Source organism: Lepisosteus oculatus, chromosome 19 (genome assembly GCF_040954835.1).
Source record: "Lepisosteus oculatus isolate fLepOcu1 chromosome 19, fLepOcu1.hap2, whole genome shotgun sequence".
In the NCBI taxonomy this organism is placed as follows: domain Eukaryota; kingdom Metazoa; phylum Chordata; class Actinopteri; order Semionotiformes; family Lepisosteidae; genus Lepisosteus; species Lepisosteus oculatus.
In genome coordinates this window covers 2,707,421-2,734,019 of record NC_090714.1, presented here as the reverse complement: position 1 = coordinate 2,734,019, position 26,599 = coordinate 2,707,421, and the positions used below count along the sequence as shown (strand labels likewise).

Here is a 26,599-nt window from a genome sequence, read left to right as displayed (position 1 = left end):
GATGTTGACCAATGTATTCAAATTCTCATAATTTAGTCGTGCGAGGAACAATTGGAGGTAGAAGAATTTGATTTAGTAATGAAACGCACCTGGGACCAAAGATTCACCATGACTCTAACTACATTTTCCTAGAAATAAAATAAATCAAATTCTATCACAAAGCACACGCAGTTGTAAGAAAACAAAGTATGTTGTTTTCAAAAGGAAAGGGGGGAGAGGGGGGGCACACCTTTAGTCCATTCTTTGCTGTATGTCAGGCCACATATTTTCAGTGCCATCACACAGAATGGTTTCCCTAGCACTACAGCAAGGGATACCTCCTGTCTGGGCTGTGCCACCTCACGGCCACCTCTGGCAGATCTCTCGACAAGGTGCATTCAGAGCAAGCAGTAGTGACATTTGTTCATTGGGAGATGTCCTTCACCAGGACTTGAAGAGAACTCCTTGATGGGGTTCTGGAATGGAGAGTATGGAGGAAGGACTTGCAGAGATGTGTGTTGGTGGGCTTGAAACCACGCTCTCACTTCTTGTGTCCCATTTCACCACACAGTTTAGATTGTTAGGCCCGGCCTCCTAACCCCCTTCAGGTGTATTTGTTGGCTCTATGAAATAAGTATTTACCATAAGATGTATCGCTATCGAGATGTGATAGCACTGCTGCCTTGCTGCTGATATTGAGTTGATGCTGGTCTCAGGCACCTTCTTTCAGTGTCATCCAGGTACCACAGTTTGCTTTCCAGGTAAACTGGCATCTCCAAATAGTCACCTCACAAATGTGTGCGAGTGTGTGTGTATGATTGCATGATTGTGTGCATACCTTTTGAATTAGGCTGTGGCTCAAAGGTCATGTATCTCTATAACAAATGTGATTATTTTGTGTATTTTTAATGCTAGTCATCAGTAAATGTGAAAGACTATCCATAAAAACTTCGACAACAACTGAATAGCTTTAAGAACAGGGTACAAAAGTTTTTTTGTATTTACCTTGTGGAAAGAAGGAAGCATGGATGACAAAAATATAAGACAATGTCAGAGGTTGTTTTTTGTTTTAGCACATTTTTATTGAAGGTAAAATGTAAATATCATAATATTCATTTTCAGTATAGAATTCTTTTCAAGTTCATAGCATTTACAGTGTAAATGAATAAAACACGCATGAGTGTGTAGCTGTACAATCCAAGATTAGCTTTTTTTTCCATTTGGCACATACAGTAAGGGACAAAAACAATGAACATGTGGAAACTGACTGGCTCTGATAATTAACAAGCGTACAGTCATTAGCTTTGTTGTCATTCTCATAATTTTATGTAAGCTGACACATTGCCGTCACAACACAAAAAATGTAGTCTGTGATAGCATTCGTGCTTCAACACAACACCAAAAACTGCACAAGGAGACACTAGATACTAGAGTCTAGTATTTAATAACGCAAACCTATACAAGAAGAGCAATATCTCATCAAATCTAATTTATCAACACATTGAACTGTACAATATTTTGAATAGGTAAGAGAAAATGCATGATTACATTTGAACAATTCATTTGATTCACATTTAGTAAAAAAGTAAATACATTCTCATTTATTCCCTTTTAGGTTCTGCAAATAGGAGCCACCTTCAGAATAGGTGGTTTGGCACTAAATTTGGTTTTTAAATGAAACAATTGCAGACACTACAAGGCTTTGGCATGACCACTGTGGCGATTACATTTTAACCACGTTTCTCTTTCAGAAGTTAAAGATATGCCATGTTTTTAGATGGTAGAATCAAACGAGTTGACAATCAGCTTAGTAAGGAAAATGACCTTTGCAACTCCGCAACTTCACAATATGTCTGGGAACTGTTTGGGAATAATGTCTAAACCAGGGGGTGGCCTATCAAATAATGGAAAGGTGATAGGTATTTAAGGAAGGTGTGATGGATAGGATTTTAAGATGGTTGGAGGCCAAAAATATCCATCCATCCATTTTCTAAAATGCTTTACTCAGTACAGGGTCACTGGGGAGCCGAAGCCTAAGATGGCAAGCAACAGGCACAAGGTAGGGTACACCCTGGATGGGACACCAGTCCATTGCACGGCCCACATATACACAGACATGCACACACTCACACTGGGGACAACTTTCCCAGAAGCCAAATAACCTACCAGAATGTCTTTGTACTTTGGGAGGAAACCGGAGCACCCGAAAGAAACCCTCACAAACTTGGGGAGAGCACACCAAGCAGATAGTACCCCAGAATCGAGCCCAGGACCAAACACCGCATGGCAGCAATGCTAACTACTGCGCCACTGCACCACCCAACGAAAAATATTTCTAGAAAAAATGAAAATAGAAAAATAAGTACTTTATTTGACCCTATAAAGGATAAGAAAACTGCAATCTTTTTGCTCCAAAAGTACTGTTTCTGTTAACGGTGTTATTTAACATATGTTTCGCAGGAGATCGAATTGTTGTCTCACCCGTCTGCTCTCCTACACATAAGCACTCCCTGGGTGCCTACAACTCTGCGCACATCTTTTCTTGCCCCACTCCCTCCACCCCAACTTCACCAGTGTAGCTGCCTCCCTGGTTCATTCCTCGTAAGTGTGGGTTGTAATCATCAACCTCACCTGTCATTTCATCAGCCAGGCATGTTAATCCCAAAGTAGTACATTTGCTATCCCTTTACACACTGTTATTAGAATTTGACCAAACTACTGAATAGTAATAACACATGCTTCACAAGTTTCATATTCTTCACTTTGCAGGGAGTTTATAGTGTTCCATCAGGGCCAAATTACTTGATTTTTTTTTGCTCTCTTTGACCTTAAGTCTGTCTTTTAAAATGTTTTGACATTTCTGAAATATAACCAAAACATGACATGACAAGGGTCTTATTATAAAGAATTCCCCCTCATACCAGAGCGGTTGTGAACACACCAGCCACTTCACTTCAGAAGCTAACTGAATCAATGTATTAGGATTATCGTGAACAGCATATCCCAATCTCATTTTTCTCAATCTTCTAGGTAAACTGGATGTTCCCCAAAATCATAAATACTGTACATGCATATATAAAAATAACTACATTTATCGATCATCAAAATGCAACACAAATATTTTAAGCATATTTCTATTGAGATTGTCTTTTTTAAAACACTACCAATTGTACTGCAAAGTTCCAAAAGTAGTATCACAAAGAGACAGAAGATGGAGTTGTGGGAGGTTTTAAAAAAATCACTAAAGATGTGTTTGACAAATGCAAGGTAACACTTGATTGGTACCTGAAAGATATGCCTTATGCGTTAATTCCTGATTAACAGGATTTTTAAAAATATTTCTCAAATGCTACCTATAAAAAATGGTTTGGAAACTACTAAGCGTGATATCTCCATATAGAGAAAAGCACGGTTTCACTGATTAAGTTTAGCATATGGTCCATCTATCCTCTGTAGATTACTAGATGTGATGACTTTTGGCACAATAGTCATATAGAAAGGATTTTAAAATGTCACAGTTGCTAAATCTACATTTCACATTATAGTTCATTAGTGAATGGCAATTAACTTCTCTCAGAGTTTTTGCTTAACTGTCCTTTTTGCAAAAGGAAAGAGCCGACCCTTAAAAAAGTATTTTTCCCAACAACATCAAATGTAACTGTTACATCACTTACTGAAAACTCTATCTCATGTCTTCCACACTGTACAGTAGCGTCATTGTTCAGTCATTGAGTAGCTACAGAAATTAGGATGCAGTGTGGAGCTCAAGCATGCTGACACTGCGTCCCAAGGTAAAGGCATTGTCCACATGTCATCACCACCAACAGCCCTTAAACTCGGGAGGGAGTGACCTCTGACAGAGGTCAGGGGTCAGAGGTCAGAGGTCACCAGGGGAGGCTGGTGACTAGATACCCTAATGAAAGAAGCTGGTGGGGGAGCATGGAGGGGCAAGGGGCAGACTTCTGTTCAGCGGGCATCAAGCAACAGAGGGTTCCCTTTTTATAACGTTGATTGTCCAATCACACCAGGTGCTGTGGGCTGATCCTCGACCAAAGAGTTACAGCAGGCCTCCAAAAGGACACCCTAGAAAAAAATGACACCTGTTCAGTACCCCCCAGATTGCACTACTGGGAACTAGACTCTCGATACAAAAAAATATGTTATTTCATGTTCAACGTTTCAATGCATAACAAAATAACAGTGCACCAGGTATGCCAAACACGAGTAAGCCATAAGATGTAAGATGGAAAAGAAAACATGTCCGATACATACTTAATGCTTATTTCAATCAAGACAGATTAATGCTCTGTGGTTACACCTCAGATCTGCCCCCAAGACCCTGGCTCAGAGGACTGGAAATGGATCTCAAAGGTTATTTTGAACAGTTGGGAGGGTCTGGACTCGTAATTCTGAAATGATTTTCTTCACTGGCCGTGCCAAAATATCAACTCCCCTGCTTACTTCTCAGCTTTGCATCAGCTGCATGAAACTAGGGTCCTTCTTTAACTAAATACTATTTTCTTTCTGCAAAGATGAGAAAACCTCCCGGCTTTTCCTGTTATTCAAGACCACGCAGACTTGTCTCATGACATTTCCTGAACGATATGAAGAACAAAGATTCCAAGTCTCTTGGTAATTAAGTAAAAACATCAGGTGAGAGAGTAAACGCGCCAAGACCCCTTCAAATTATTGGAAGGGGCTGTGAGATTTTCAATAGTCTACATTCCCTCAGTAGTGATTAGCAAATTGTTGTGAGTCTGAGAGTTATGGCTTTGCGGATAGTTTCTGGGCAAGACTTTGTTTGTCTGGGAGAAATGGCTTACATGCACAGAAGAGGTTGAGTAGACACCCCAAAGGACTGCATTTAGCAACTCTGCCTTCAAAACAAATTGCAAGATGAGAGGTCGCATGACCTATTTCCGAGGAATCTCTACGTTGGTACTGTCTTAGTACCCAGCAGAAAACATTTGACTTTACCTAAAGGCCACTGTCCTTTGAATTATATTAAATAGAGGCCAATGATGTCTTACAGGCACATAAGGAATCAGCAACCACTATACCTACAGGACGGTTTGAAAGTAAAAAATCTACAAATCTACGCATTATCCTTGATCAAGATTCGTCCCTTGAATAACAGGGACTTCATCTAAAAAACATCACCAGATTAAACATATTATTTCTCTAACACTTTTGTAAGCTCAAGGCTCGGTTTTTGTGATGAACTTTTCTAACACATCTAGTCATATGATTTAATGTCTACAACTTGGAAAGTACTTTACTGCCAAACTTTGGAGACGAGCCATGCGATTTCAACATATTTTCCCTGTATTGGCAAACCTCTATCGGCGTCTTGTTTTACTCAAGATTTTAAATCTAGCTCATGATGTACAAAGCTCTGTTTGACTGCAGCTCACATATAGTACCTAAAGGTCCTGTTGATTCCATATCCCTCCAATCACTCTCTAAGCCAGGTCAAAGAATGCAGCGTGGTGTAGTGTTCCAAAAATGCACAGAAAAAATTAAGGCTGTCCAAGTATTTTCTTATAAAGCCCCACAAAAATATGGTTGTATGTGTCATCGTTTACCAGTTATAAAGTAGGCTCCTTCGGCTGCTCTTTTTAAAGTTAAGATGAAAATATTTTTAAATCTTTTAAAACCTTGCGAACGATACGCAGTGCTTTTTCATGTGGTTATTTGTTTTTTGTGGTTATTTGTTTGCATGGTTACTTTTGCATCGCCTTCTCCACTTCCTGTTTTTATTCTTTTGTTCAGCATTTTAGAGGCTGTTTTCTTGTGAAAAGGAATATAACAATAAAGACAGGGAAGGGACAAAAATGAATACCTTTTTATGCATAAAAAGTAAGGAAAGATTAATTAATTAAGAATGTTTAGCATTGGTGATAACTTCTCTGAATTAGTATCTTGCCTTGACTCAAAGAAAGGTCATGAATTAAGTGGCTTATATAAAACCCACAATATTTACCTTGAGAGTTTTTCATTTTGCCCATCATAATGTCTTTTATCTGATTAAAAATACACAACAGTGAAGTGCAAGTCCAACATGTACTGAAACATTGAAGCACAAAATTGTTGAATGTATTTTGTAATCAAAAGTTGTTCATGTTATTACCTTAACGTAGAGGTTACATACCGTAGTATTGTATTGTACTATTTTATATAATTGTACAGAAACAGACTTCTACACATCTTTTTAATAATGTACTAGTTTTTTTATGCCACCACAGAAAACAAAAAATCTAATTTAAAAAGAACTGTAAGTAGATTTTTTCTCTCCCTAAACAACAACCAACAAGATACAATCCAATATCTAGATATTCATCTGGGTACACTTTGACTTTGCTGCTAAATTTATTTTTACTGCAAATATAAAGAGAATCAAAAGCAAGAAATGGGTATAGAAACCCATAGAGCATTTGTCGTGACTAGTGCCTCAAAGCATAAAGGGTTTTATGGAGATTCACTGTTTTTAAGCAGAAACACTTAAAACTGAGTCCATGGGGATTTTTACTTTAGGTGGATCAGTTTCCTTCGAGAGATAACCTAGCCGGCGTGACCGGGGTTTTCGAACTGTCACTGTATTTGTGTGTGCATGCGTGTGTGTCCTGCGATGGACTGCCATCCCATCCAGAGTGAAGCCCTGTCCTTCTCCTTACTCTTCTGGGGTGGGTCCTGGGTTGTCCACCCCTTTACCAAGAGTAACCACCATGGGAGTCTGATTAACACATTCAGTCAGCTTTCACAGTGCAGCGGAAGTACAGTATTTATTTTATGCCAAGACTGGGCACGCACAGTGACCCACGCATTCATGTGATTGCTGCCCCTCAGGGTATGTTTCATGCTTTTAATGTTGCTTAAGGGGGAACTGCAACACTATTTTTATATTCTGGGGTGAGAAAGAACCGGCATTGATGAGTGCGGGTCCAACCACAATGAAAGTAAAATGTACCCACTAACGTGTAAAACCTCCGATTTACATCACAAAGTAGATGAGATTTCCAGGTCTGTGCAACGCCTTATTGCCGTCATTGTCTGCGAACGAGGCAAGAAAACGGCCGGGAAGGTGAAGCAGGCTTCTGAACACATCACTTTTAATCCAATAGAAAGTGATAAAAAAAAGTTTAAACCGTCTCTTAAAGTGGAGTTATGGTACCGTTTCGGTTAGTAATTCAGATTTCAGTTGCTTGCATACAGTAATTATTAAATATTTTACTTGCATTGTGATTCACAGAGCATTATTATTAAGAACAGAAGAAAGACTATATTACATTTGTCATTATATTGTCATTTGTTATTATATTACATTTGTTTTATCCCCACTAGGGATTCTTAATGAAGGTAGAAAATGAGAATGGTTCCTCTAAGATCAATTCTTTCCAAACCTTTTCTCAATGCAAACTTTCCTCTACCTTTTCTATTGCTAGATACAATGTAACTCAAATGAAAAAGAAAAACTATTAACTTAATTTTAATTTAACTATTAATTTTATTTAAGTGGAAAATTATTCACTTAAATGTTCTTTTCCACGCTTAAATCAATTCCTGCTACATGTTCAGTAATTAAGACTATGCATATTTCTAATCCTTCAGAAAACCAGGGGTAAAGTTTGCTCTGGATCATACAGCTTTAAGAATAATATCATTTATCATCATAATAACATCCTTAATGATTATATTGTTCAGGACAAAATGATAACGAACATAAATTGTGCATTAATAACCTCTGAAATAAGTCACAGCATACAGTACATATGCAATGTCTTTTTATATAATGGATGTGCACTGGATTGTTCACATACTGTAACTATACATCTTTACACATATCTTATAACAATAACATTAAGACATTTAGGAGATCCCTTAATCCAAAGAAATGCACATTACAACATACAGATTTTTATCATTCTTCTGTGCAACAAGCGGATCGGGACAGAGTCAGCTGTTCTGCGTTCACTGTACCGGTCTGTGGTGGCGAAGTGGGAGCTGAGTTTAAAGACAAAGCTCTCGGTTGACCAGTCGATACACGTCCCTGTCCTCACCTATGGTCATGTCCGTGACAGGGATAGAAGCTCAACAATCCAGGAGAGCCTCAGAGCAGTGTCCCTGCTCCTCCTGGTCGAGGGCTGCCAGCTCAGGTGGTTTGGGCATCTAATAGGATGCCCCCCCGTTCGGCTCCTACTGGAGCTGTTCTGGGCACGTCCCACTGGGTGGAGACCCCGTGGGAGACCCAGGACACGCTGGAGGGATCATGTCTCTCGGCTGGCTTGGGAGCATCTGGGGACCCCCCAGGAGGAGCTGGAATCAGTTGCTGGGGACAAGGAAGTCTGGCCTGATCAACTCGGCTTGCTGCAACCATGGCCCTCACCAGGAAAAGCAGAGTGAAAATGGATGGAAGGACGAATGGATGCTTCTGCGCATTTCTCTCTCTTTAGACGTTGAGTCGTTTTCTTGTGCTTAATTTCAGTGAGATCATCATTTGTTTGGTATTACACTTCTGGCACCCAATCACAAGCCTCTCCTTGTACAACAACCCCATTTTCATACCTTGCTCGTCTGCATGTGCCCGTTGAAGTCATTGTTTCTGTGAGAGAGGAACGAGTCGTGGAAGGTTGTCTTTTCCGTCCGGGGTAGGCTCGGGTCACCGTCTTCGACCCCGTTGCCTTTGTAGATGCACAGGACCTTCCGGAAACTCTGCTTGAAGTTGTCGGAGAGAAAGCCATAGAGTAAGGGGTTGGCGCAGCTGTTGGCGTAGGAGAGTATCACCACAAAGAAATAGATCCCAGCCATGACATTGTTCTCAGGCACAATGAAGACCAGGTTGACCATGTTGAGGATGTAAAAAGGGAGCCAGCAGCAGACGAACACGACGACGATGATGACCACCATTCTGGTGACTTTCCTCTCGGACTTCCTCCGCTTGGTGAAACCAGCCCGCACGCCTGAGGACTTCACCTTGACCACGATCAGCAGGTAGCACAGACATATCACTAGCAAAGGCCCAAAAAAGCCCAAAACAGACGTGTAGATGATAAAGGTGGTAGACCATACCGCATTGGGGTCGGGCCAGTTGATGTTGCAGGTGTTGAGCCCGTCTTGTACGTCGGAGAAAATGATCACCGGCAGCACCACGAGAAAAGACAGGATCCACACGCTGGCGTTGATCACTTTGGCAACCCTGGGCCGCCGCCACTTGGTGGACTTGATGGGATGCACGACCGCCAGGTAGCGGTCTATGCTCATGACGGTCAGGCAGAAGATGCTGGTGAACTGGTTGATCGCGTCCACCGTCATGACCAGCCTGCACAGGAAGGACCCGAAGGGCCAGTAGGAGAGCACATTCTGCGTGGTGAGGAAGGGTAACCCCAGCATGAAGAGCTCGTCGGCCACAGCCAGGTTGAGAATGTAAATGTTGGTGACAGTCTTCATCTTAGTGTACCGAAGGACCACATAAATGGCCAACGTGTTCCCGGTGAGTCCGATGGTGAACACTGTCAAGTAGATGACAGGGATCAGGACTGTGCTAATGCCATCTAAAGGCACAGACTGAATTGTGCCATTCCTAGAGATATTTGTGAGCAGGGTCTGGTTGAACGCTTCAGGGCTGACTGCCCAAGCAGAGTTTCCGGCAAGATCCATTCTGGCACACAGTTGCGTTTCAAAGTTTCTAGGTCAGCACAAGATTTCTGAAAATACAATTCAGAGAATGCAGAGTTAGTTAGATTTCAAATCTCTGCCTTCACAGTACACAGTAAATGAGTCCATCCACACACAGATAAGGAGATATATGGAAACCTGTGACAAAACCCTTGTATGTTTATGTTTCCATAACATTTCTTCCCTCTAGACAATGTGGTGAAGCCATACGCATCAAAGGATATTACGTAACAGCTGTGATATATGTGAGTTAGACTTATATTGAAAATAGTGTACAACTTTATTAACCTCATTACAAAATATGTATTGCTGCTGTGGCATCTGCCCAAAGAGGAGCAACCAGAGGCTTTGCCAAGATGAGATGAAATGTCCGACACTGACAGACTGAAAGAGTCTTGAACAGAGAGGACTGTGGGGGGACATGATTCAAGTAATCAAAATCCTCAAAATCCCTGACAGTCAGTCCAACAGATGTCTTCATGTTTTACATAAAGAGTTGTGGGTATGTAGAACCACATGCTATAATAAAGGCTCTCTGTTAAAGCTGAAACCCAGGCTTCTAAAAAAAAAACTGCTGGAACAGATCCTCAAATTAGATACTATCATACTGTATGAGTTTGATAATCTGCTCAAAAGTACAGTATAATCTTCCTTATAACAACCAGTTACAACACAGGGCTAATGCTAACGTAAAACAGAATTATAGACTGCAAAGGAACAAGTAATAGGTTTATTCCATGCTGAAAAAAAACATGCTCACACCTGAAGAAGGCTCCACAGCCGAAATGTCGTGTTCTCTTTCTTCTTTTTTTTTCAGCATGGAATAAACCTATTACTTGTTCCTTTGCAGCCTACGCATGCTGACACAGCTACCCACCAGAATTATAGACTTCTGCTGCTAGAGAGGTAGACCAGAAATTATGATCACTGATGTATATAGTATATTGGATAAGACCCTTGTTAGGAAATGAGAGTGCTTTTTCTTCAAACAGTAACTGATCTGCTTCAAGCCTTGTCCTCACATTACATTATACATGTATCCTTTTATTTTTCCCTGGGCTTAATGTACAGTAATATCTCTGTTTTTTACCTTCATCCAGTACACAGATCCTCACTGCAGAAAAATGCCAGTTCAAAGGAGCTGAAAAACCCTTCAAGAAATCCTTAGATTTACAGTGGTAATGTGTGTATCGTCAGGAGTGACCCTACACTGGATTTTATGTGAGGAGTATGTGATTTTAAAGTAAATAGACAAATGCTGTTACCTACTACTGCACGTAGGGGAGGAAGGAAGTAAACTGATGTAAGTAAATGATTGCAAATTCAGTTTTAATTGAGTGATTTTCAATTACTGCTCTTTTAAATACAAAACAAAATTTTGAAATGCACTTATTTCCCAGCTCACTGAATATGTCACTATTGCCAAAAGGATTATCAAAAGCTTTTACATACAAAACATTTGTAACCGTGATTTGACTAGAATTTCTTGTGTATTTAGGGATGTTTATCAAAGCACCTAGCTGTAATGCGTCCCTACTGTCCGTGTTTTGAACTTTGATCTTTGGTTTTGGAGTTCTGATCGGTGTCGCACTGCTGAGGCCCATTGGAGCTGCTGATCCTTCTAGAAGCAAAGCCAGAAACTTGATGAGCGACTAGCAAAATAGGGGCAAACTCACAGTCAAGAGTGTATTGATTTGAGGGCTCTTAACACAATTCCTGACTGATATTCCCAGCTTTTAATTATCGCACGCCAAAAGGATTAGTGGCTCCTGTAGCTGATAACATGCTGTGTGCCTGTGCAGTCTGGAAAGTAAACTAGCGTATTCTTTAAAGCAGGTTTTTGAATTGTAGGTATGGATTCCCGTCTCACTAAGCTTGGATAATGTATTATTTGCTATTTCTTGTTAACCGTGATTGCTGCAAAGCCACACTTCAATTAAATGCATTTTACATGGACATGTATGCTTAATTGGAAAAGGTAATATTCAATAACTTGAGCCGAGACTTAACTGGTATAGAAAACCCTCTCTCTAATATTCACATTGCAATGCTATGATACAGTAAGGGCACATTTAATGCTACACGCAAACATGCAGAAAATGAAGCCTTTGTGTTCTTGTGATCACAAAGACATTTTAAAACCAAGGATTTGTACCAAAACCTTTGTATTTGCCTCTTGTGGCAGACATCCAGTGGCAGACATTGGGTGCATGCCAGCTGATAATCGGTAAAGATAGATTTTCAATTTCTTTTTTTTCTGCTCGTTATTATTTTGAATAGGAATTATTCATCAGCTGGCATGCACCCAAGGTCTGCCAATAGTTGCTTTAGTTTTAGGTTACCTAGGGAAACAATAGATAATTCTTCCTAAGCTCTTTCCATTTCATAAACTAAAAGAAGTCTTTGTACTCTGATATTGATTAGCAATTGGTAAATGATAACTAGAAAACGAAAACCATAGGATTCCAAGCAGTCTCTCAAAAAGACCAGGAAAGATCACTCCAGGACAGAACAGCCAGCAACTTAAATGCCTTTATGGAGGATGTTTATCCTGAACCACTGCATGTGGTACTGTATGAACTGACTATTTCTTTAGATTTCCAACTCAAAATCCGCTTGTATCACAAAATCCTGAGGAAATTAAACGGAAATTAACAGAGCTTCCACTTTATAGACACTGGCTAAGGAACAGACATGGTAGGAATTGTAAAGAACTATCTAACAGAGGAGTAGTGTGCAGTAATTCATCTTCAAGAGCGGTGAAGTACTGCCCTCACAATTGAACGAACTGGAGAAACATTTCTGAAAGGAGATGGAACTTCTAAAGACTGGGCCTGAGGTAGTGTGAAGAGAAGCACTTTGAACCCTGTACCTGAATAGCTTTTTGCAGCAGAACTGCAGAAAATCTTAGGAACAGATGCATTTCTGTATAAAGAATTACATTTAAAAATAGCTAGAATGTCATGCACTTGAAATAAAAAGCACTAGCATCACAGGCCTTTGTGTTTTTAATTGTTAAAAAGTCACCATAGTGACATTACACGTACTGTATAATGTTTCATCTTCCCTGCAATGGACTGGCGTCCCACCCAGGGTGTACCCTACCTTATGCCTGTTGCTTGCTGGGATAGGCTCCAGCTCCCCTGCAACCCTGAACTGGAAGAAGCAGTTAGAAAATGGATGAATGAAAATAATGTTTTCAGTTTGTTTCTGGGCCACTTTAAACTAGACGAACACCTGTAGAAAAAGATGGCTCAAAAGGGTTTTGGGGGGGGGCACCTGTCCTCATAATTACAATGTATTAACTAAAATGTCAATGAAACTGGAATTGAAATAGGACTGTAAAGATGATGTAGATAAAACGTCATTTTATTTCAAAGAGCATGGCGAGCGATGTGAGAATCTAGATTATGATTGTAGCACACGAAACACTGAAGAAACTGGAAAACCCTGCACACACACACCTGCACTAGACTTTAGTGGAATCTGTCTCTGCTATATCCCCTGCATTTAAGCATTCATCACGATGATGAGACTTGTTAATTAATCTCATGGGGCAGATATTAGGTTCTCAGAACAAGATTAATTGTTTTTTTATGTTGCGTAACAGTTTTTAGGAAACAAAAACTATGTGCATGAAGAAGCTCTTTGCTGATGATGATACTTTATTTATTCCTATTATGTATTAACCCCCTCCTGCCATTGCTTTGGTTTTCTTAACCTGTTTTAGGGACCATTACATTTTATTGAAAAATGAGCCCCATTATCCACAACTGGATGCCTACCAACCATTTAAGGTTAAACTGATTATGATATTGCATAGAGGGAAGACTTTCCAAAGATTCTTGAAGAAAAGAGTGTAAGAGGAATAGGAACTGAAAGCACAAAATTACCCACACTCCCTAACTGGTACTGGATATTTTTTATGAGCACAGTAGTTGTTCAGAATGAGCATAAGTACTTCCTAGAGACACATTGGAAGCACATTGTTAAAGTATTGTTATAATATATTACTGTATATGGCTCATAAATTGAATAAATACAGCAACATGCATCATTTGACTCTCAAAATATAGGTAAGTAGCAATTTGTTTAGTAAATATTTTATGCTACACAAAGTGAGGGAGCAGTGAAAATGAGACCTGATGGAACTGAGGTTGTTTCAGACACCTTTATTGCTTAACTAGCTTGTAAAGTTTTATTTTTTGCATATAGTCATAGCAACTGAACAGAAAGAACTCAGTTTTGTTTACTGAAAGCCTACTAATTATTGCTCTGATAAGATTCATAAGTACCATACTGTCATTTTATCAACTATCCAGATGGTTAATTTACCATCATAGCTTTCTAATCTTAAAGCACTGAAACAACGGCCATGTACAGTACTCAGACTTTTTTTGGCTCACAGTTAATGATCTCATTCTTTTCTATCAGGCTCCACATCTGTTCCATAAAGCTTGCATTGAATCGGGAAGCAGGATCCCAGAGTAGAAATGCTCTTTTTACTTGTCCACAACACATTGTTCCATCAAGTTTCAGACTTGATGTTGTTTCATTCTCTGTTCTTAATTTCTCCTTCAACAAACCTGCTCTTTCAGAAGGTTACCAATGAATATTAATTTCATTAGACTAGCCTAGTAGGACACCTAGGTTGATAATCAGGGTGATAACACTAATATTTAAAAAAACAGGATTTATTTGAATACCAGGGGCAAGCATGCAGAGTTAAAGAGATTCAGCTAAACTGACAAGAAATTAAATGCACAATTTATTCTACAGTATGTTGAGAACTTCTGTTTTCTTGCTGTACAATGGAATTTGGAGAGGGTTAGGCCAATATTCCTTTTAAATGTTACAAAAAACTCAAATTAATCCGTTCAGAGTTCTGATAGTTTTTATTTTCACAAAATTAATTTACAGTTTGCTGAGGACGTTCTCAAGACAACTGCATTTCAAAGTGGATCAAGGAATGAGTCTACAAGTTAGACAACGGGATTAGGCTCTCGGCTGCTTCTCTAAACTTGGAGACACTGAGGCAATTGCCTGGTTTTACATTGCTGGGCTGTTAATTTGGTGTGGTTTAGTGTCATTGTCTGAGTTACTCAGGCTTTGAAAATTCAGAAACCACAGTGAACCCCAATAAAGGGACAGATCTTCTCCCTTCATTGAGGACCTCTCAATGAAATAGTTTTTGGAAATAGTTTAGCCTTTATTGCTGAGCTATGAACAGAGACGGCAAACAAGGAGCTGTCATGCCACTGCAAATAGGTAAGCAGCATTTTTTTGCGGGTCTAAACACCCATCCTCGCTGCTGAAGAGTTATTTAATTTCCCTGCAGTCAAATTCCAGTACCTACACAAAGGTCAAAGTGGGGTTATCACGTTATTGATTCCATGGAAAATTAATCCTGTATTTCCTTGAAGGATTGAGAAATCCTAACACAATCGCCTAAGGGGAATCACTGTTTTCCAAACAGAGAGCACAATTTCTGACAGGTAGAAATTTGACAAACACAATTACAGTAGCTAACACTTGGTAACACTGTTTTTTAATTCACGTCTGCAAGTGGGTGCCATGCTGACATGCCACTAGAGGTCATTAGGGCATTAGAGGCCATTATGTCTGTAAATAGGCTCACTGGTGGTACATTGATTGTTTTATTAGATTATTGGCATGGGGGTAGAGAGTCACATTCTCACATGGAGTTAATTTAGATGAGTTTGGTATATAAAGGTACTCGAGGCAGTATCTTGTGTAACTGGTTTCTATTTTTTTTTTTTTAATTATTAATGGAGAAGAGTTGGCTTAAGAAAGACTCCTGTTTGTGGTAGTTATTGTGCATTGTGGTTTTCACATGCTCACAATGGAAGCCTGTCAATGTTATATATCAGGGATTGTTAATCAGGTTTAAGGCTCAGGCCAGTTAAACTGCACCTAAAAATGCTTAAGAGGAGCCTAGTTATCGGTTATTCTTGAGTGGTATATCCTCTTTCATCTGGCATTTATTTTCTAGAGATGTATGCATGGGTATATACTTTATATGCCAATGGTATTTAATGCAACCTGTGTGGAAGTACATATAAAGCTGAGAACAGAAGGCACTTCTTTACCCAGCCACAGTGTTGAAGACAATCTTGTAAAAAGTCAGAGATGACTTCGATCATTTAACTATTAAACAGGCTAGATGGGGTGAATGGGCCCTCTGTTTGTAATTTCTTATGTTCTTAGCAGCTTCCAAATGTATTCATTCAAAAGTGGGTATTTAGTGTTTGACTGAGGCAAGTTGAAAACTATACATGCTCTTCTTTAAAACACTGGTTCATATTACCAGTAATCAATATGACAATCTTCAGAAGGGGGAGCCTTTTAATACCCTTGAGTACTTTAAGAGGGTGTTTGACCACTCCTCCGAGCAGAACCTCTTTAGTTCTACCAGATGTGGTCTGTACTAGAGGTCTGCTGTCTCCAGCTTATTCCATAAATGTTCCTTTAGAAACTCTGATGGCCAACCTAGAACACTGATGCTCTCTTACCATTTTGGTAATTGACTTAGATGCACATTGCCAATATGCAATCCAGGCTCAGTTTCTCGATACGGGTTTTTGACTAAAACACCCCCAATTACTTTGTAAAACAATTTCTAACTAAGACAGGGGATGCAAATAAACCCCAATTTGGTTCTGCACAGGAAGTTGATATTTTTTTTTGTTACATGAGCTTCACTCTTGTTGTGTTAATCATACTTGGGGTGAGACTGTCCCAGAATGCTGCCGTGAAACTCTGCCACAGTCACACCAGTCATGGGAGTGGAGTGGCCAGGGGGACACCCCCTTTCTGTATCCTCCCACCATCACATTATGACTGGATAATAGATCCCACAGATGAAAAATGGGGTGTTTTACAGAATTTGAACAGCTGTATTGTTGGGGCCTTAAATGTTTCATTATAGATCTTTGCAAAACTGCACCCCCCCATGATGATCTGGAAGCAAGTCTTTTGCTTCTGTGTTCAGCCCTTTTTAATAACCCAATCGAGGTTGCTTGTGAAAGCTCTTATAAGCATTCAAGGCTTTGAGCAACTACGGCATCACAAAGCATTAGAGGATTTCATTTTATTTTTTTATATGTTGAAAACTTGTTATTTTCACCTGCATTTATTTGCTAAATCATCTTTAGGTTACAGTTCATCAACAGTACGAATAAATGTGGAGTCTATTGTACCATCAGTTGTTTTACACTTTTGGAAATATTGGTAAAAAGGCCTTTCAGGTTTTTCAATATATACATTTCTGAGTACTATAATCTACTAATCTCACTGTCAAACATTTGCTTTCTCCAGAGGAAAATCTAGATTAGATAGCTGAAGGCCAACAAAAAGGGGGCCAGACTATTGACAGAAAATAGCATTGTCATAGAGCAAAGGGAAGCTGGTGTGACCTTCTAGGGAGAAGATGCAGGTGAGCTGAAGAATCCATTAGCCAACTCTGTTGCAAAAATATTGAGATTTATATTAGTGGTCATGGAGCCATGTTATCAGTCAAAGTACTGCTGTCACACATGTATATTGTCTATTGTGAATAGAAACATTCCAGCAAGAAAAACAAAAACAAAAGAGCGCTCAGCTACAAATCATTGCACTTGCTGGAAGCTGTTCTCGAAGCACTGAGCTTAGCTCTGTCATCTGTTGGTTCATCAGATAAAGCAATTATTTCCTACAATATGGGCGAGTATGGACAACCAATATAAAAGACTACATGGGTCTCTTAATTTAACACACTAAGACTTACTTCCAGTTATAATTATGATATAAACTATAATTGCCTGAAATAAAAGCACTTACTTTGGAAAATCTGCAGATTTTCAGTCATCTAAAGTGGCTTTCTGAGATGAGAACTGGATGTTACAGTACATTGAATTCTGGATTTTTGTTGTTTTCCTGACAGCTGTATTGTAGTGCTGCATATTTTGCAGACAGTGAATTTTAGCTTTAAGGATTAGAAACATACAATACTGTAGGAGAGTGTGAGATGTGTTAGTGTCAAGTAATGGGAAGGCAGTTTTTGAGATGCTTGCTTTGTGCTTTAGAGTGGACTGAGCTGAAAGGCAATGTTTTCATTTGAGTACTGTACATCTCTAGCACTACATACTGTAGTTCATCTGCCTCTTGCTCCTCACTGGCATGTGAGAAATGTGAATTGATATCATATTAATAATTCATGTTTTCCAGCTGATTTTTTACCCCAAAATGTCATCCTGGCATGGGTTTTTCAAGGCCAGCTTCCAAGAATCTCATTGCCTAACTAGCGTGAAAGCAAACACACCCATTCACCTATATTCTCTCATGTTAGATTCCAGATTCGGATACGTTTGTGTTATCTGATCTTTTAATCTGCTTCTCAGCATACAACGTTTGTGATATCTGAATATCTGAAAATAGATCTGAAACATGATGTTGTCCTTGCTAGGGGGTGTGCATCTTCCCTCAGAAAGCCCCTTTGCCTTAACATTGGATCTCAAGACGGACTTTTCCGGATTACCGATCTGACAAATCGTGGATGGTGGCGAACAAAATGAATAAAAAATATATAATATTACGCTTTCTTCATCGTACACTGCGCATTTCCCCAAAAGCAAACAGTGTACTCCTACATGCCAATATTTCCCTCGGGAACTAAAAAATGCATCAGCCTCTCAATTTCTCCCAATTGAAACATTTGGGCAATTTCCATAAGTGAGGTAATCGCAGGATTTTATGCATGGATAGATCCATTTATATAGTCTTCCATTGCCCCGGACTGTCAAGTATGGTTTTCGTTTTAAGTGCGTGAGTCAGGACTTGAGGATGAGGAATTTAAGTTGTGCAACTAACCCCCCCTTCAGCCCAGAGTTCGGCGAGACCGCAACACAGTAGCTCATAGCTGGCCATGGGCAAATACAAACACATACTGTACAGTACAAGACACCTTAACTCAGAAAAAAATGGATAAATCGATAGCAACAACTTGTTCCCAGCACTGTTTTAACACCAGTGAAACTGATTTCGTTTGTAAACGTGCATTATGTGGATTATAACGCATGACAAGGACGGAATTTGAGAAACTGACCCATCGCTGCATTATTTCTGTCGTCTTTTTACGTGTTATTTTTTAAAACTATTTCATTTGAAAGACGATGAAAGGCGGCAGCTCGCTGGGAATGGTTGACGGTGCCAGACATCACCGTTTGCTAACAAAATGAAAAGAAAATCACTTAAAAGTTAAAATTACACGCTATTTCTTTTTTCAAGGCAAGATGAAGAAGACTGGCAACTGAAAGATCCGAGCTGGGGCTAAGCACTTTTATTTACTATTCTGAAAGTATCAATGACAAATAAATAGGAGCGTCTTCTGTCGTTTTCAGCAGTGTTTAATTTCATCCTCCCCTGTGTTGTTCGGATAACACAATCACACCTGCTAACAGCTTTATAACGTACACACATAAATAAACATGCGTGCGCCCTATGACAACACACGGCTTGCTCGATCCAAGCGTTTTCAAAACAATACTAATGAGCTGTAGCATAGTCGACTTTCATCATAAATGCTCAATTTCAAATGATTGGAATAAGTGACAAATCTAAAATACTTGATCGGAAAAGACATTAAAAGTTTAGCGAAAACCTTTCTGCGATTTCTTAACGACAAAGAAGACAGTGAAATGTTTGTAGCTAGCCCCTTTAGTCTTTTAAAAGACTTTAAAATCGCTTTGGAATTCAGCTACAAAGACGTGCGTTTAAATAGTTCTAATTCAAAACGCTCCTCTCCCTGGGTCGTTCATTCAAATCCCCGGCGAGTCCAGCAGGCACTCAGGAAGTGCTTTTCTAGAAATGGGCTTTTGCGCAAAAACCTGCCCTGTAGCATGCAATATACAGTATATATATATATGTGTGTGTGTTTGTTTAAAAACCGATAAAGACGGAACTGATAGAATCATGAAGTCACTTACACTATAAGTTACAGTAATGAAATAAAACTCAGACGGAACATGAGAACACTTTTTCTCTGTTATTATCGATGAGAACGTTTACCTTTCACTCAAGGTTTGATACCGACTTCTCACATACAGTATAAGCCAGAGTATATCACTGATTCACGACTGTGCAGCGAGAGCCCGTTTTCAACTACGCAACAGTGAGCAAAGTAAGGCAAAGCCTGCACTAATCTTTCTCTCTCTCGGTCTTCTGCACAACCCCGGTCACAGTAACGCATCTTTAACACTCGCGAAATGAAACGGACCTTTTCGAGACGAAGCTCCACCGGCAGCGACTTGCATTCCGCCTTGATTCGCCAAGGTCATGTAATGACAGTACGTTTCTCTTTTTTATTACTTTCTGACCTTTATTCATCCCCCCCTTTTTAAAGGCATCATGCAAAGAGGAAAGTGGTATAAAGAACCGCCTGCGAAGAGAGAGTCTCATGTGTCCCTTCTGGTTTCTGGTAACACGGATTCGTCACTGTAAATGACGAAGGTCACGAAAGCTGTGGGAACTTTTCTCTCCTTATCTTCATAGCAAGTCATTTACCAATAAGCTACAGGTCCTACTGCCTGAAAAGTAGCAATGAAAAGCCTACCTTTTTGATTTCAAATGCTGCCCATAACTTTAGACAGTCCCTTCACCCTGGATGCGCTTGCCGTGGGTACTTTCATACTGTTGATGCTGTCCGGGGTTTTTCTCCAGCAGCTCCTCTACAGAAATGAAACAGCGTGGGGCTCAGTTAAAGGTTGGGGATGACAAGGCTGCGAGTATAATCCACCCAACTCAGAACTCTTTACAAGGGGTGTCCAAATTCCCGACAAAACCTGCTGTAGCGCTTCACCTCGCAGTTAACTTTGACTCTGAGGCTGCCGCCTGACTGCGTGTTAATTGATGCTTGGGAATTCTCCGTCCATCTTTTCGCTTATTGTTCGCTTATTTGTTCTAAACATAAATACAAGCTGGATGTGTTGATTGCAAACCGAAACTGCGAAGTTTTCTGCCATGGGAGACTTCTTGTATTCGTGCTGTTAGCCTGTCGTCGGCACTTCTGGAGCTGAACTGGTCGCCGCGCTGGTATTTAACACTGTGGAGACGTGACTTTAAGCCGCCCGCGTGATGTTGTTGCTGCGCACCTTTGTAATCACAACACGCAACATTACAGCTTCCCGATCAGGAGCAGGGTACCTGCGCACACATGATCACAACGCAAAGCCCTCAAGAAACGCGTTAGAACTTTTGCTCTTGCTTAGTGCATCCTCATCCTCATTTTCGTATTCCCCAAATATTCTTAAAGAATAAACCTGATCTTATTGTGGACAACTGTGGCTTTAAAATCTTTTCATCTGAAAGTGTTAGTTTTTTTTCTGTACTGAATAAATACTGTAAATGCACTTGCCTGCAAAACCTGTATAAGAAATACAGTATGTTAAGATGCACTGTGCTGTAGATGCTATAAACACATGAACAATATTTTCCCTACAGTCGTAACTGAATGTACAGTAGTTTTAAACCAGTAGAGAAACACCAATAATAAGTAATAAAAAGTATTTTTTTACACACATAATTTCTTTAGGCCTACACAGTAGTGTGGAAGTTATCTATCCTCCTATTTTGAACTGTTTTTAGCAATCCGTGGTCACAAGGGAGTCTATCCCAGCAAACAGCATGTGCAAGATGCGTTATGTCCTGGACAGGATGCCAGTCTAACACAGGACAAACTGACAGACACACAGTCACACCAGGGCCAATCACCCCAGAAGCCAATTAGCCCACCTGTATGTCTTTGGACTGTGGGAGGAAACCAGAGTACCTGGAGGAACTCATTTGAACATGGAGAGAACATGCAGAATCCATGCAGATAGCACCCCAGGTACTGCACCTGCAAGTTAAGGTTAATAATTGGGTTTGAACTGTACAATCATTGCAGTGCAGTTAATAAAGCAATAAAGACCCCATTACACTCACCACCAAAAAATAACATTATATTATTCCTTTTAAATACAACTATGTTTGCGTTCACGTTCATCTCTCTTGTTCACATCAACCAGCACATACATTATGCTGCCCAACACAAATATCATCATTAAAAGTTCTAAAACTCCCTTGATAAAGATTACTTTTCTTAAACGTCTTCTTCAATATTCTTCAGCACCTCTATGATAGCATTTTAATGGTGAAACTGAGCTCTCAAGGATCTGAGTACATTAAAGTAATGGATTGTATGGAACTGCTCTCAGGTCATCAGCATCAGTGTGCACTCAAACCACCCAGAATTCAACGTGTGAAGACGAAAACAGGTTTTGTTTTTATATTTATGGTGTTTTCTTACCTAATGGCTTTTCTCTGTATTTGTGTCACATTCACAACCATGTCATCGCCCCTTAAGGTTTTATCCAGAACAAATATTTAATCTTCAGGTAAACAAAAACTCATGAACTCCCATCAAACTTTAGAATATTCTTGAACATGTTTTGTTGAAACACCATTTTGTTTTTAATGTTTATGAATATTCAGCACAAATACCCCAATTCTTTCTCCATACAGTATATGATTTTTTTGTTATAAACAGATTGATTCATTATTTGGTACCAAAAGTGGATTTCCTGTGATAAATGTTACATAATTAAAACTGCTAAATATTGTATAACATATTTAATATGTCCTCTTATTTTAGCATTTTAAAAATTCAGACCAGAACTCCAGCAGACTGAAAAGAACCTTAAAGTAGTTTCTCAAGGGTACAGTCTTAGATACAGGTATCCTGTATGTCAGCAGCCAATGTTGTGCCAAAGTAGACCTTAACACTGAACAAGGCACAGTAGCTGCTGTCAATATTGTCAGCTGATTGGACTTCTCATCTCGATCACAGACACCAAAACGCTGGCCCAATTAGAAAGAATGTTGGAGGACTGAACTGTAGGACATGCCATTTTACTGAACTGATGACAATCCAGAATCTTAACTAATCCCCTGACACCTATGTAATGGTCCCCATTCCCTTACTGTGATCCAGCTCAGAACTTTCCATCCTGTGTACCTCCTGCAGTTTAACTGGTGCAGGAACCCTTCAGGTCTCAATGTTAGTTACAGTGTAGGTACTGTAACTAACGACCAACTGTCTGCTTCACACCATGCAGTCCTTGGAAGTGACTTCCCCATCCACGGGAAGTGGTATTTATTTGCACACATAACTATTATTATTAATACAGCTCGTATTGTGTAATAGATTTCATGATACTACATAGCTATCTGGATGTTAGTAATTGCTTGGATTTCTAGAAGGGTCTGATTTTGATTTAACTTTGAAAGGCACTTTGCATGTGAGTTACTGTAGACCAATTCTCATATATTTTTTCATGATATTGTAATGGTTAGAGTTTAAATTCCTGAAAGCTGCCCTGTTGCCTCTTTCTGCAGTACTTTTAGAAGTACAAGGGTTTCAGGAGAAATTATTACTGTAACCAGTGGCTTTGCTCAAATCGTCACTGTAGCTACGCCTGCTTTTTTGGAAGACACCTAGAGGAATGTCCCAAAGCAAAGTGCACACTCGCATGGCACTCAGAAAAACCAAAAGCAATATTTAGCCACAAGTTTTGCCCTTTTCATATTTTTCAAAACTAATAGTGACTGTTCAGTTTATATCAGTGTTGACCTGAACAGTATTTAGGAGTCTGAACTCCAGAGGATTATCAGAGTCAAATCTCAGACGGAGATCCTGCTCCTGTAACTTTGGTACCTCCTGGACCAAGATGCTCCCGTTGATGTAACAATCAGATGGATAACTCAGTACTAAATGTATGTAAAAAATAAGTAATTGTGATCTCTCTATTACTTAGAAGTGTCATTACAGTGGTTACAATAGATTAAAGTATCAGCCAAATGAGTAATTATATTTCTGAGGGGGCTTTGTCCTTGAAGCTGCTCTCATAGCCTGTTGAGGTGGTTATAATTAGTCAGTTTGAACAACTCATTACCAGATGCGATCCATTGTACTGAAGCTGAGCAAGTGGATTCTACACACTTAATAACATCCCTCTTTCGGTCCCTGTTGCTTAGATCAGTTTTTGACATCCCTGGCACAATGTGCTAGGATTGTCTTGACAAAAACAATGATAAGGTGTTACAGCTTAATCATGCATACACACCTACTCATCTAATACATACAGTCTCAGTTGCAATTGAATATATGTTCACTATATGCACACAATGTTGAGCCAACTTATTTAAAAATAAATGAATGAATTGTAATTATAAATTATTTATGAAAGTGATTTAATCTAAAAAATTAACATGTTGGAGGAAGTAATATCTGAAAAGTGAGGAGGTATACTGATCTATGTAGAGTGTGTATAGTTACTATTTCAATTAATGCTGTACCTCTTAAAAGAAATGTCCCCCAACTACTTGTTTAGAAAAGTCAATCCTGCATAAGTAACTTAAAACTGTGTTGTATTAGTTTTTAAGTAATTTCCCAGAGTACTGCACACAATAGTACAAAATGAAGCATTTGCGATGATTTACTGAACTTGTGACATGATTAAAGAGAATGTTTTGAAAGAACTGAACTTCTGCCTCAGACATTGAAGATTCCTTGGTATAAATTAATATTCATGGAGGCTTCTCACTCACAGAGTGTCCATTTCATATCACTTCAGACAGTAGTATGAGGTATTTACCATGCTATGGAAGTGTTCAAAATGCCTGCTAATCTCTACAAAACCCTCCCAAAAGATGGGTATCAGTGACTTCTTTCTCTCTGCAGCTTGCCAATATGATATTTTTTCATGAAAAAGAGATTAATATGACTAGCACTTACAGATTGTATATCTACTTCACCACAAGAATACTGCATACATATTATTACTAAGATACCAACATCATTTCCATATTGTTTACTACAGTACAGTATGTTATTTTCTGAGGATCTGTCCTTAATTATTTAGAAACAGGCAGATGTCTGGTATACCTACTGTAGATTCTCTCCTTAATTCAACTGTAAGAAGTTCTCCTTTCTCCAGCTGAGCTACTTGTAATATAGTGTATATTGGCTGCTGTGTTTCTCAGGTGAATATTACACTGAAGTGGTGGAAATGGAGTCCTTTCTATGCAGTCTTGCACTTTAAAATCCTTTGGAGCTATATACAGTAAATGTAATGCATTATTATTGTAAAAATGTCCAGATCATTTTATCATGGAAAAAAAGTGACCTCAGTCTACCCACATGAGCAGAGAGTTGAGGCACTGTGAAAGTTTTAAAATCTTTAAGCAGTGATATCTCGAATGTGGCTATGCTATAACAAAACCAAGGCCTTGATATTAACAGAAAACTAAAATACTCCTTCAGTAGTTAATTTTAGTTGTACTTTCAAGTTTTTGTGGTGGAATGGCTATAAAATTCGTGATCTATTTCATCTTTATTGCGCTAATCATCGAACATACCATAAATAAAGGACTGGTACATGGCCAAATAAGTGGAGCTTAGAATAACAGACTAAAAGCTATTAACTTATTTTACTCAGTCATTGTTACTTACTGTAAGTGACTAATACACAGTAATGAGCAGACGGAGATTATGATTATTTAGAGGTATGTAGTCACAAAAAGTCCCTACTAAATACCTATCGGATTCCTAAAAGGTTACTTTAAAATAAAGCACACTCAAGCACAGACATTGTTAGGGAGGCTGTGGAGTATGACCCTATTCCCTACTTACAGTAGGAATATATCTTCTGGCCCCTTTTCTTAAAGATGGGGACAATCACCCCAGCTTTCCAGTCCAGAGGTACTATACTTGAGGTATCATTACAATATTGAAGAAGCAGGTTAACCACAATATCCAGTACTTTTAGCATCTCTGGGTGAATCTAATCCATCGGTATTACGTGCCTTATTACTGTCGAGACACTTATCTTCTATAGCAGTCTCAGCAACAGTGATACAGCAGATCTAGTTTCAGCTCTTTTCAGTTCAAAGCAATATCTCCTACAAAGAAGGCACACCTGCTAAGATGAAGAGTTCCTCACGAGTCTCTGTCCACCTATGAGTGGTCTCTTCACCTGAGATTAGCCTTTCACTCTCTTTGCTGATCACTGCCTGGGCAGTGCCCCACCAACCGCTCCTAAGGTGCTGAGTGGTTTGTCCTTATCCACTATGTGGCCACACCGATCTCGTCCCACACCTGGGCTGTTGATTCAGTAACTATCCCACCCACAGCCTGTTCGCTAGCTGATACAGCCCGCGCAGCACTGAAACACCAATGTGCTAGCATTGCTTGGAGGGCCTTCTTCCTTGATTTTCCTCGCCGCGGGTGTTATGATGAAAGGAACACAATCCCAGGTACTAGCTGCAGGAAAAGAGAGTACTTCACAGGAGTGCTGGGCTAACTCTCCATAACAGGATCAGAGCACCTGCTGTGGAGTATTCATCCTCCCTCTGTGGAGGGATAAACAAAGTTGAACTGCTAAATTCTTGTGCCAGTTTTGAAATTCTCCATTTCTGATTTTCTCTTATTGTTAATAATTCCCTCACCTTAGACATATCATTCTATAAATCCCAGATATAGATATATTTATGTCGAAATAGTATGCTGCATCTCTCCTACAGTGAAAAAAGACACACGTCTATCCAATAGTCTTCTGATTATTGGAAGAAAAGGTTTCACCATCACCTCTTTCTCAAAACTAATTGTTTTTACTTACTGTAACTGAACTGTTTTTAATTTTGTACATGCTGTAGTAATCACTATGTACAAATTAGTACATACAGTAGTACTTACCACGTACAAAATAAAAAAACATAGTAAACACTGTTATTCTGCAGTATATACAGTAATGCACATTTGTATTGCGCAGATATACTGTAAAAGTATTGTATATGCTTATATAAGTTGACTTCCTCTAGCAAGCAAAACATGTCTCTCAAAGGATCTTTTCAA

General features: G+C 39.4%; 1 protein-coding gene across 3 annotated transcripts; it reads right to left on the bottom strand.

Annotated features, from left to right (window-relative positions):
• Nucleotides 1-1,036: 1,036 nt before the first annotated feature.
• Nucleotides 1,037-20,931, bottom strand: LOC102698098 (somatostatin receptor type 5). Of its 3 annotated transcripts, XM_015359956.2 has the most exons (4): nt 20,622-20,862; nt 20,261-20,375; nt 8,542-9,680; nt 1,037-4,062 (listed from the first exon to the last, which is right to left on the bottom strand). In XM_015359956.2, exons 3-4 carry the CDS (start codon nt 9,631-9,633, stop codon nt 3,979-3,981), a joined length of 1,176 nt encoding a protein of 391 aa, XP_015215442.1. In that variant the 5' UTR covers nt 9,634-9,680; nt 20,261-20,375; nt 20,622-20,862; the 3' UTR covers nt 1,037-3,978. The 3 variants fall into 3 exon arrangements, 2 of the variants coding, with proteins under 2 accessions (XP_015215442.1, XP_015215444.1); XM_015359958.2 differs by lacking the exons at nt 20,261-20,375; nt 20,622-20,862 and adding an exon at nt 19,925-20,172; XR_011182596.1 differs by lacking the exon at nt 8,542-9,680 and having other exon boundaries at nt 3,992-4,062; nt 20,261-20,931.
• Between the last annotated feature and the right edge of the window lie 5,668 nt (nt 20,932-26,599).

Coding starts and splice junctions, on each gene's coding strand:
- LOC102698098 (XM_015359956.2), bottom strand. CDS start 9,633: ATGGATCTTGCCGGAAACTCTGCTTGGGCAGTCAGCCCTGAAGCGTTC. Junction 4,063..8,541: donor GGCACATGCAGACGAGCAAG/GTATGAAAATGG, acceptor ATTTTTTTCTAG/GGTGTCCTTTTGGAGGCCTG.